General features: G+C 36.9%; 2 protein-coding genes across 2 annotated transcripts in view; one reads left to right on the forward strand and one right to left on the reverse strand.

Annotated features, from left to right (window-relative positions):
* Nucleotides 1-630, reverse strand: part of LOC121861517 (mitochondrial nicotinamide adenine dinucleotide transporter SLC25A51-like) — a 31,604-nt gene extending 30,974 nt beyond the window's left edge. The window contains exon 1 of the mRNA XM_042359327.1: nt 394-630. The gene's annotated coding sequence lies outside the window, so the exon portion shown is untranslated. The remainder of the gene's footprint in view (nt 1-393) is intronic.
* Nucleotides 631-1,459: 829 nt separating this feature from the next.
* Nucleotides 1,460-9,442, forward strand: LOC121861518 (very-long-chain (3R)-3-hydroxyacyl-CoA dehydratase hpo-8-like). The gene is made up of 6 exons (XM_042359330.1): nt 1,460-1,839; nt 3,235-3,355; nt 4,591-4,714; nt 5,384-5,489; nt 7,782-7,960; nt 8,462-9,442. The coding sequence occupies exons 1-6, from the start codon at nt 1,757-1,759 to the stop codon at nt 8,536-8,538; spliced, it is 690 nt and encodes a 229-aa protein (XP_042215264.1). The 5' UTR covers nt 1,460-1,756; the 3' UTR covers nt 8,539-9,442.
* Nucleotides 9,443-12,411: the final 2,969 nt, after the last annotated feature.

Raw genomic sequence — 12,411 nt, forward strand, 5'->3', positions numbered from 1 at the left:
TGTTTTTCCGGTGGTTTTTGACCGGTTTTGAACGATTCTGACCTACTTCAAAATAGGTGCATGACCGAAACGATAATTTTACCTTAAAGTTTGCTTAAACATCTTAAATAAAACTTCTATATCTTTAGTAGGTGGTCAAAACATACGGTAACCGCATTTCCTAACTTAACCTTACCTAGCTTGAGTCTTAAGACATTATCATTCACTTCAAATTTATTTTCACCTAACATCAACCTTTACATTAGCCCTAGGCAGTTGGCTACCCGGTTGAAATACTTTTTACAATATTTTATTAAATATGCAGACGTTACCTTGTGGATTGTATCCTTGTCATATCTACACAAAAATATGAATTCAATAAACCTCAATTCTTCTCCTTAATTATATACTTGCCTTCGTAACACTGAGAAATCGTAAAATTCACTCTCGCCTTCCAACTACGTGTTCTAACATTACAATTAATCCAGGGAGCTAATAGAATTATAATAATGTTAAAAGCAAAGGGATGAAGTGCCCAGACTCCTTGTCCTACACACTGTACAACACCATCACTTCATCAGCTGTTGCGTCGGCTGCTACAGTGCTAATGGCTCTATCCCGACTATCTCTCTTGTCGTTAATTCGTGCCCCTAATAATCACATCATATTATAAAATTACGTTTTATTATATTTATTCGCTGTAAAAAGTAACAGAAACTTTAGGGATTTTTTTTTTTACATTATCTTCTCCAATACGCATCCCAGGTTTCACTTGTAATAACACCGATAAATTTGTCCTCTGTGATGAGCTACATGTATGATGTGAGCTGTGGCTGCAGGTCCCTCTTAAAACCCTTATGTAGTTTCATGCTGTTGATAAAAATAGTACTGTGGATATGAAAAATTTGATACCCGCTACTACGGTAATGCAACAGGTTAACATGTTTCTTGCCACATTCATTGACGACTTAGGAAGAACCGACTCCCGACAGTCAACATTAAGGCTGGGCCGCTGAGTGGTTCAACGGGTGGGTTCACTTATAGCTTCTGGCCCCCTTAACCAACTTATCTTACATCAAAAGCTAAGAGGCCTTCGAGTACCGTAAGCTTCCGCATGGCGGAAATAAACTCCCGTTTTTCTACTATATAACCCATACCAAAAGACAACCGCCAGATATTTCAAGCGTTGCTATTCATTAATGCGCATTTTAGAATAGTTCATAACTGCACTCCGGAGGGATCCCTTGGGTCCACTAGAAATTGATGCCCACCTCTTACTACGGTACTACAGGCCATATACAGGACCGTTTTTAATTTCGGATAATCTCGCGAGATTTCGCGTAATTTCGGAACCATGATTTTTTCGCGCCATATTCATTTGTCATGAACATGACACGCCATGTCATGACATGTCATGTCAGTGCTGCGAGCAATTGATACAGTCATCTGTGGGCTCAGCGTCCCAAATTTCAAAATAAACAGACGACGCAGCCCTTCCCGCCACTGATCAGTGTCCTCTAGTGGCCAAGCATGCGCTCTACTGGCACACGGGACTCAGTTAGAGTAGCTTTATACCTTACACCTTAGATTACAGTTACTTTCATAGGGTGAGGTAGCTGTTGGCAGGTGATCCGCTTTCTCCTCCAGTTCATGTGCGTTACTTAAGGAGATCGATACTTCAAGTTCAACGAAATAAGCGTGTTAGAGCATCTAAAAGGATAAATTATTTTTCTCCAGAGAAACAACATAAATTTCTTATAGGCACAAAACCTGTAAGATGTCAGGGAAGGTAAAACCATCGGCCTCGAGCTCACCTGGAGAAATTTATCTCATATTCTATAATGTCTTCTTGAGTCTTGGGTAAGTATAATACTGGCTCATTGGGCCTTGTCTTGGAATTTAGAGTTAATAGTTTACTTTCCTTTTGCTCTATAACAACTCTAATTGTGATTTTTTTTTGTTTAATGGCATGGTTTATTTGAAGGGTATCCGGATGATAAATGTGTAAGGAAACCAAGGTTAACGTTATTCTTTAGTCTGTCCACGTTAAGTAAGGTTAGGTACCATTTGGTTTCTTTGGTTGGTAAGGTCACGTACTATTAGGTTCTTTATAATTTATTTGCAAGGGAATTGTATAGAATTAAAGATGCTCAAAATGGTGAGATGTATGTATTGCGTGTTAAAAACCTTAAAATTGTTAGTAAATTAATGGAGACAGTTGGATTTTTGAGTTAATATTGACGACTGACTCGCCGACGCATGATTGGTTTTAATGTTAATTTTCTTATTTTATTTTTATCAGGGAGTTCTGATATGATAATCATTTCTTGTGCAAATGCTTCGTTTGATAGATAATTAAGCGCCTATGCTCTCACTACTTTGTCTCCTCGGCGGTAATGTGACGTCTTATCCCAGGATGTAAACAGCCAGTATTATTGCAGTTTCGGTCAAATTCGATTAAATCACACCAAAATACACAGGATAAACTAATTTCTGAACTATTAAGGCATATCGGCCAAAACTACAATTTTACCAATCAGCCAATCATATTAATGTATTTCAAAACACTCCGCTGCCCGGGCTGGATTGACGCCGATGCTCTGTATGAGCAGTTTGGTATGGGTGGCTGCTTGCTCACGTCCACAAAAAAACATAAATTTACACCATATCATAGTAAGTTTTTTCTGTTTAATATACCAGGGGGTCTGGCTAGGAAGGTTAGGTAGGTTTGTTTGGTTTGGTTGGTGAGGTCTTCTAATGTTTCTGCTGCTTGATTTTCATATCAACTAAGGTTAGGATAGGTTTAATTTAGAAATACCCACTTTTCAAACACATTTGCACAACTATGACAGTGTCCACTTTTAAGAGTTTGTGCGTATATTTCTGGTTGTTATCATAGCCCTTTTCTTTTGCTTTATGCTGTACACTTAGCATTACAATAAAGTTTATATACACCATTGTATTTGTTCCCTTCTCTTACATTGGTACATTATCTTTGTGCTCTATGGTCTACCTAACACAGTATAAATACCTCTAGTAGATAGCACATTACTCATCTGTGAATACTGTACTGTTTTCATAAGTTCCAGACATATGATTGAGTATGAAAAATTATAGTGTACAGTTCCAGTATTATATTTTATTAAGCTAATACAGTACTGTACCATTTTTTTTGTATGACAGCAAAGAGATAAAGAGTATGAAGGGAATACAGTACAGCCATTGATGAATTGAGAAGCTTGTTATATATTTCAGGTGGCTCATAGTTTTAATACAAACAGTACATCATTTAGTGTACGAAGGAGGAAGTTTAAGAGGACTGTGGGAGAGCACTAGTAATGTACTCAAGATCTTTCAGACGCTTGCTGTGTTGGAGGTAAGCTCCATGTGGTAATTGTCTGCATGATCATTTTAAATATACCCGTACAGTAGGTACGTTTTGTTTAAAAGGAAAATTAATCATAATTATTTCTTGTTTATGTTTACATACAACAGTAAAAGTCAGGGTTAATGGATGCATATACCATATAAAGGTGAGGGACCAAATTTAAGTACGGTACAGGGCTACGGTACTGTATACTGTACTGTACTGTCTAGTATAGGTATTTGAGAGTTTGTATTAATATTTCAAAAAATTACACCAGCACCTGTAGTAGTGTACACTACTTGCAGAAGAATGGAATTATAGTAAGTGAATGCTGAAAAAAAAACATGAAAGAATTTTGGTTGGTGAAAATTAGTGTTTGGTCATATTTTATGCAGATTGTTGCATTGAAGATCCCAAATAAAATGACTTCACTGTTGTTGTCAGCAAACCCTTACACAGTTGAAAAGTATTGGTGTGTTGAGAACAATAAAAATTAAATACAGTACTGTACAGTAATTTGGTGATTAATATTTTTTGTTATTTAGCATATTATGATTTGTCATTAGATATAAAAGTGGAAGAATTAGTATGAAAACTTATGGTAGGAAGTACATTAGTCACCCTTCATTCCATTATCAGAATATAATGACAAGGAGGGATGACTATTATACCTGTATTACAGTAATTGTGAATCTTGTTACCATTACAGTACAGTATATAAAAGATTCTGCTTTAGACATTTAAACGCGTGTCAGTAAATAGAGTGAAAAATACAGTTTAATGTTTTGTATAAGTGGGTGAAGGACAGAGAAATTCACTCCCTGCCAGACACCCTACAGTACATACTTTTTTGGTTTAAGTAAAAAGTTTAGGTGGCCACAGAACAGCCTCACCAGACTTTTAGGGCAGAACCTTGACAAAAATAATGGACTCAGGTGGATAAAAACTTGTTTAAGATTATCATTGGTTTCAAGGTTTCTTTTACCTACTTTCTAATTTACAGTGTACTGTACTGCTGTAGCTTTAGTGAACAGATTCTTTGAATAAACTGTAATAACATGTACTGTAGTTCTGTAAAGTACCCCTACTGTCTTACATTGATTAATAAAATTTTCAAAGAGGAAATTCCAAATTATTGCATTGATATAATCATACCAGCAATAGACACTCTCTCTTGTGTAATGCTAACAGTTTTGATGTACTCTCCTCTGTGTAACAGGTGTAACAGTTTTAATATTCTGCAGATTGTACATGCTGCTGTGGGCCTGGTCCCATCTAGTGTCATGATGGTGCTTCCCCAAGTGGCTTCTCGCCTCATAGTACTCTGGCCTGTTCTCTGCGCTGTTGAAGAAACTCATAACAGCATAGGTAAAACTATTGGCTGTTAATTTTTTATTGTTGAGATACTTCAAAATATTTATTCTGTTGCATATTCATGTACATAAATACATCGGATTGCATCCACATGCTTACATATTGTGTAAATTGAGGTCAATTTTGTTTGTATGGATATAAAAGTGCAGTGTTTTTATGTTAAGTCTTGTGTAAGCTAGTAGTTATGAATCTGTGGCCCACAGGCTATTCCTTCAGGTCTGCCATAATCTCGGTCAGGAGGCTCTTAACCTTTCTGGAGTGAAACCATGACGCCCAGATACATTTACGTTTTCCTCACAGCAGCCTCATGTTTTGTTGCAAAGAAATTCAACATTCTGTGGAGTTAGTGGCTGCAGATGTCCCATGTTGAATGTGATATTTGAACCAGTAGAAACCATCAACACACGATGTGGTTTCATTTTCCCAGAATCTACACACACCAAATAATACAACATAATTAAGAAAGATTTCATGACAGAATAACTCTTGCATTAAACATAGTAGAGTAAATTAATGTAGTACAGTGCCTGAAGTCATGATAACTTTGTCTCTCTTTGAACTTACTGCAGTTTACAGTGTTAATAAACTCTCCCTGGACATAATAGGTGTTGCAGTAACAGCTGCTTCCATTTCCATTAAAGATTAACATAAATGTTTCCCTAGGGGTACCCCTGTTACTGATTGCCTGGAGTGTGACTGAAGTCATCCGATATTCCTTCTATTTCCTCAACATCCTCAAGCAGGTTCCATATACCCTCACCTTTCTCAGGTAAATTACATTTGCTACACTGTTTTGGTTGTTCCTGTTAGATTATTATGATGCTTGGAGCCTGTTAATGCTTCACATGCACAAATGAGTCAGATGTGTTTACTTTTTTTTATGAATTAACATGTTTGTACCTTCATATTATAAGAGATTAAAATGAGATTGTGTATAAAAATTATGATGTTGATGTCTACTACAACTGCCTGTACAAAATAATTCATGCTTAGATTTCAGTAAGTCTTTCATTATTATGAAAGTTCATCACTTTATGAAATACCTCAGTGTTTTAGAATTTTTCAACTTGTTTCTTTAGTTTGGCCAACAAAATATTTCCTGCATCGTCCTTTTGGTGTTTTTCTAATTCCTCCTCACTTTAGAGATCTTGAAATCCCATGGGGTCAAGTTTTTCACTGATTTGTTCCTTTTCGGCCATTGGATAATTTTCTCAATTTCTTTGTATTTTTTCAGTCCTTTGTTCTGCACTGTGGTAGGCATATCAAAATGAGTTTAGGATGATTTGTGTCATTCCTTTTCGAGTATAGTATACTGTACTCTTGATTTAATGGAATTCAATATAATGAACTCTCGATTTAGCAGAAGGAATTTTTTCCGTTATTTTTCTCTCGATTTAGTAAACTAGTTCGCTAAATCGAGATGAATTCCATTAATATGCTCACACCTATGGAGACACCTCAGACACATGTGTATGTTGACAATGAGCTGAAGTTCTCGGGCCATTGCGAGAAGAAGGTAAACCAGGCAAATAAATTATTGGGTCTTATAAGAAGGTTGTTCAGATATCTAGACGGTCCGTCCCTCGTAACGATCTTCAAGAGTGAAGTGCTTCCCCATCTGGAGTACTGTCACCCTGTCTGGTCCCCGAGATATGCTAGGGACTGTCAGTTGGTTGAAGACGTTCAAAGGAGGGCCACCAGACTGGTGCCTGCACTTCGGCACCTCAGCTACCCTGAGAGATTGGAGCGCCTGAACTTGCCTAGCTTATACTACAGACAGGCAAGGGGTGACCTAGTTGAGGTGTATAAGCATCTCAGGGGGCACTACTCAGTCGTGTCCTTATTTGGAGCTGGCGGACGCTCGCCCCACAAGGGGGCATAGCTCAAGATTGAAGAAGTCGCAAGTCCAGAAAACTGTGAGGGCAAACTTTTTCGTAGTGAGGGTTGTAAACTCTTGGAACAATCTACCAGAGAGTATTGTGACGGCACCGAGTGTGAGCTCTTTCAAGACAAGACTTGACCAACACTGGAGCGGGTTCAGGTACATTCAGGAGCCGGTGCATGCCCAGTACTTGCCAACAGTGCGTGGCAGAGACGTGACCGATCGCTCGGGCGGCTAGCGAGCCGATCTTTTGGTGAAGAGGATAAATGAAAAGGAAAAGTAATCAGGGACGTGACCGATCGCCCAAGCGGCTAACGAGCTGATCAGTGGCGAAGAGGATAAAAGTAAACATGGTATGTACTGTACATGGAAACATTATTCATGGTTTACCTTAAACTAGGGGTTTGGTGTTTGTTTTCAAATTTTTCTATAATTTCCAAACTTTTTCCAATTGATAGCTGCACTCTTTTGACTTTCTACCCCACACCACTTCCTTTCTGAGACTTCTGAAGAACTTTCGGCTTGATGTCTAAGCACAGTACAGGTACTGTAGTTAGTTGACCGAGAGGTAGCAGTGAACAACATGAGAGGTGGCGGCAGGACACAGACTGAGCGGATGTAAACAAACCCTACACGCCAAGCGTGGAATTTAACGGAATCACACTCGATTTAGTTATTTAGTTTGCTAAATCGAGCAAAAATAACGGAAAGTTTGATTTAGTGGAAATTTAACGGAATCACGCTCGATTTACCGGAAATTTTGATTTAAGGGAAAGGGGTGGCTTGATTAGTTGTTAAATTGAGAAAATACTGTTTAATATTCTTAGGATGAATTTGTTTCAGCCATAATAACTGTGTCATTATTCAATGCACTTTATCCTGCCTCTCCCAATTGGAGAGGCAGGATACAAATTAGAGGTGGATGAGAGGAGGGAGGAGTAGACCAAGGAGACAGAAAAATGGGGTTAGGGACACACTAGCAACCAGGTGTTTGGACATCCTCCAAAAAACCACAAGTTACATGATGCTCAGTAGTTAGGGTGACTTGATGAAAGCAACTGATGAGAGTACAGTACTGTATATGTTAAAAGGAAATATACTGAGCAGGGGGGGGACATTATGTAGGGAAATTTCACCGGTATCATTTAAATAATCTAAAAAAAATCTGTCTATTTTCAGGTACACCCTCTTTATTATACTATACCCTGTAGGTGTAACAGGAGAGATGTTGTGTGTATATACAGCTTTGCCTATTGTGGCTGACACACGGATATACTCTGTCACATTCCCTAATGCCCTGAACTTCAGCTTTGATTTCTACTATGCATTGATCATCTTTGTTCTTCTGTATATACCATGTAAGTTGTTTTTTCTGATCATAATTGACTTGATCTTTGAGGATTTTCTTAGTATGACTTGCACTATTTAGTTAAATACTCAGTTATGGATAGTATTATGTTGTATATGTTATAGACGGCAAATCCAGTACAGTACTAGAGGAGGAAAAAGCCTATTGATTTTGAGGTTAATCAGGTGTTTTCTTGTAACTTACCTTTATCACCAGTGGCTGAGTATTTTGTACTGTGCACAGCTCTCATGTTTGTTTTATTATCAGTAATATTTGTTAGAGGTGCAGGAGCTGACAAACTGTTGTCTCTTAATTAAAAGAACACTTATGTTGACTAAAATTTTCTAATTACATAAAATTAAATTCAAACAGTTTCAATATTATATTCACTCTAATATGAAAGTTCAACATTAAGTATTATAAAGTGTAATAACTTATGATATACAGTACATGTACTGTAATGTACAATTTCTGTTAATAATATAATACTAGTGAGGTCTTCTCTCAACAGGTTTCCCCATGCTATACATGCATATGCTTGCTCAGAGGCGCAAGATTCTCGGCAGTTCACATAAGAAGAAGGAATAAGAAGATTTGGGAAAGTTGTGTACATACTTATTAACTTACATTTCACTTACAAAAGAATATCTTTTCCAATCTTATCTTATTCCCAATGTAAGATAGCCATAGTAATTAAGAGGTTTGAGATCATTTGTAGTTGTAAAATATTAAAAACTGGAATGGTTAAAGTATATGAAAAATGATACCTGTAGTGGTATAGTACTGTACTCTTATATTTAGAACTAACTGGGGCATCCAGTGTTGTCCTTTTCTCTTTCTCTCTCTCTCTCAATGTAGTAAAGTTAACCAGAATGTGTGCAGCCACATAGCCCTTGTCTGCCCTTGGTCAAATTAAGTGTACATACAATAAACAACCATACAAAATTTCATCTCATTGTTAAAAATTATGGTCATGCACGGGGGGGGGGGTTAAAAAAAATTGGCATTTGTGAGCATTCTTGAGGCCATTTATGTTAGCATATCAAAGTTCTCTTATCTTAAAAACTGTGGCCATAGCTTATATATCAGAGACAGTGGTGGTTCTAACTTTGGGGGTTTGGCTGACCACTGGGGCCAACCCCTTTAAATTCCACCTTTGTGACACCTCTAGGTTGCATACTCATCCCATGCTAAATTTCAACTCTTCTTGTCAACACTGTAGCCATTCATAACGAAAAGACATTGGGCTTTATATATTTGATAAACATTCTAAGTCAAGGGCTCAAAATACAGTACATTAAATTTAATTCAAAATCTAGTATGTAATTTACGTATTGTAGTATCATATTCACTAAATTTTGGTCTGCATAATTGATATTTAACTTCCAGAGCACAATTATATACTAGTATGAGAAATCACTGGAGAATATCTGTACTGTATATTTTGTATATAATAAATAAGGTAGATAATGGGTTGCTACCTCAAGCCAAATGTTGCTTGTTAACTGCAGTGATATCCCTATTAGCCAGAACAATTGGTGCAGAACTCTTTTCAGCGACGAGAGATTTCCAGGTAACGAGACGACTCTCTCAAACCCGGAAAAATCCAACATCCCTGGAATTTTACCAGGTACAGATATTGGGAAAAGTTTCCGAGTAAACTATACATCTTACCTGACAGATACTAGCCTACATCCCTGGAATGTTTCTGGGTGCTAGGGAAAGTTCCCAAGAGTCTAAACTATGTATCTCATCTCTACTCTAAACTATGCATCCTCCCTTTACATTTAGACTGTGGGCACAAGCAAAAATATTTGTTGCTAGCAAAAAGGTGTACAATATAAACTTTCATTTACAGCATATGTTGTAATTGTGCTAAAGAGATGAAATTGATACCATAATGATCCTGAATAAATTCTCTACAAGGCTGTTCCAATAAAAGATTCTTAAACAAAATATTTTGACATGATATAATGATGGGGACTCAATTCTTTTATGAAAAAAATTTAAAAAAAATTTGATACCGGAGTATAAAATCAGTTCAAATTAAGTTAGAAGCACCATTTTTACCCAAATAACCCTGAATAATTTATCTAAAGGTTTGGTTAAATAAATAGGAAAAAAAAATTCTGTATGATACAGGTGAGCGAACCATGAATGGAGCTGTGAATCACAGTGAAGGCAGAATTTTCCACTCTGCATTGGAGGAAAAAAATTTCAAATCTAAACGACGCATCTTGCATGGAGCTGCATTTAAATGTGCAAACACCAATATACACATACAATGTATTGTAAATACTGTAAACAAAAAGTATTCAACCAAATAAATAAACAATAAAATGTATACAGTACTCGTCAGTAAATGCTGTTGCTTTGAGCTTGTAATGCAGTTTGGCCAAATGGTGGTATGATACAGAATGGCCTGCTTTGTCCTGTATCATCTGCTGTGGCAGGTGGTGCTAACTGTAATATTACTGATTGTGTCCTAGTACAGTATTGTACAGTACACAAACACTGTCCACTGCTATGCGCGGTAATGTATGGTGTTCACACAAACATTGTTAATTTACAATAAAATTACACACTATAATCAGTACTGCACAACACAAATTGTATGCACAACCAGCAGTGAGCAAGAGGTCGACATGCCATATTCTTTGCATAACACATTTGTTCTAATGCCTTCATGTTTTTTATAATTTCCTGCTTAACTTGGATTGAAATCGTTTTTCTTGATCTCTTTGGACCCATACTGAATTCAAACAACCTCAGCATGTGATATTTTAAGTTTAATAGCTGTAAATAAAGAATATTTTCTTTAAATTAACACTGCACTGCGTTATATATTGTCAATATGTAAAATAAATTTCAAAATTACCAATAATTTGCTTGGAAACACAGAAAAAAAGCGTTAAGTTGAAGAGTGTGAAGCAAGATGTTACCTCCACTGAAAAGACACAGAGACTGACGCCTGTATGGTGTGTTGACAGGCTGTATGGCGCGCAAAAAACTAGCTTCCTATACTTCAATTATGTTCAATAATTGTTAAAATGACTAAAAAATTTAATATAAAACTTTTAAAATTATTGAATAGTATAAACTTCTTGATATTTACTAAAATAGTAAGGAATTTAAGCCCTAGAACCGATTACTGTATTGGCGGACTAATACTACAGCTGGTGGACCACCAAATGCAAGCGAAAACATGTTGAGGTCGGCTCGTAAAAAACTCGTTAACCGAAGTTAAGAATCTTATGGAAGGTAACTCGTTAACCGAGGGATCACTGTATACAGGATTCCTCTCCTGTGTATATGATCCTTTATATTTCTCCTGGCATACTCTGGCATACTCAACTGACAAAAATGGCACCAAGCACTTTACTACAATTACTAGGTACAGTGGTCCCACGGTTAACGGACACAATTCGTTTCAGAAGGTCGTTCGTTAACCGAAACCACTGTTTCAATGGGATTTGGGGTAATTGTTTCCAGCTCACTGAAAATTACATACAAAGTAAAAAAAAAATGCAGCAAAGTACCTGTACACTTACTTTAAGGTGTGTATGTAGAAGGCTCCTGGTTGATGATGATATTGATGGGAATTAGAAGTGGGGGTGGAGGAGAAGGGAAGGAAGTGGGGGTGGAAGAGAAATCACCCCATGCTTGATGCCGTCATTTCACCCATAAAATTTTAAGTTCACTAGGTGTAATTCAAGATTATTTTCTTTAAATCAGCACTGCACTGTACTATATATTGTCAGTATGTTAAATAAATTTCAGAATAATCCAATAATTGTACTGTAAAAACATAAAAACACTCTGTGTTCAAGGGACCCACAAGCAAGATGTTTCCTCCACTGAACAGAAATACAAACTGAGGCCTTGGTGGGTGAGTGAAGTGGCTGGTGGGCACACCAAAAACTAGTTCCCTGTACTGCAATTATGTTAAATAAGTGTTAAAATTACTAAAAAAATTAATATATAACATGGAAAATTATTGAATAGTACAACCTTTTTTATATTTACTCCAATTTTAATGAATGTAAGCCCTAGAACTGATTTCTGTATTGGCAGACTAATCTTCTAGCTGGTGAGCAAGCCAAAGCATGTCGAAACATTTTCGTAAGAATTTCGTTAACCGAATTTTTGTTCGTTAACCGAATTGAATATTCTTATGGAAGGTAATTCGTTAACCGAGGCGTTTGTTAACCGAGGGACCACTGTACTGTATTTTAAGTAAGGTACCCCCAAAAACCGTTTTCCCTTCCTGATCATGTCTTTATCAAGTTTCTCGCTTTTACCCTAAAGCCAAGAGGAAAATCCCACACTATCCCTAAATTTAAAATCAAGCACTTCGTATACTGTCAGCCCTTGTTGTTCATGGGGTGTTTGGTCCACCAATGGCTGTACATAGCAAAATCCACAAATACAGAAAATAGCTTACATAAACCTAACCTTGTA

Source organism: Homarus americanus, unplaced genomic scaffold, assembly GCF_018991925.1.
Source record: "Homarus americanus isolate GMGI-L3 unplaced genomic scaffold, GMGI_Hamer_2.0 scaffold24260, whole genome shotgun sequence".
Lineage (NCBI taxonomy): Eukaryota > Metazoa > Arthropoda > Malacostraca > Decapoda > Nephropidae > Homarus > Homarus americanus.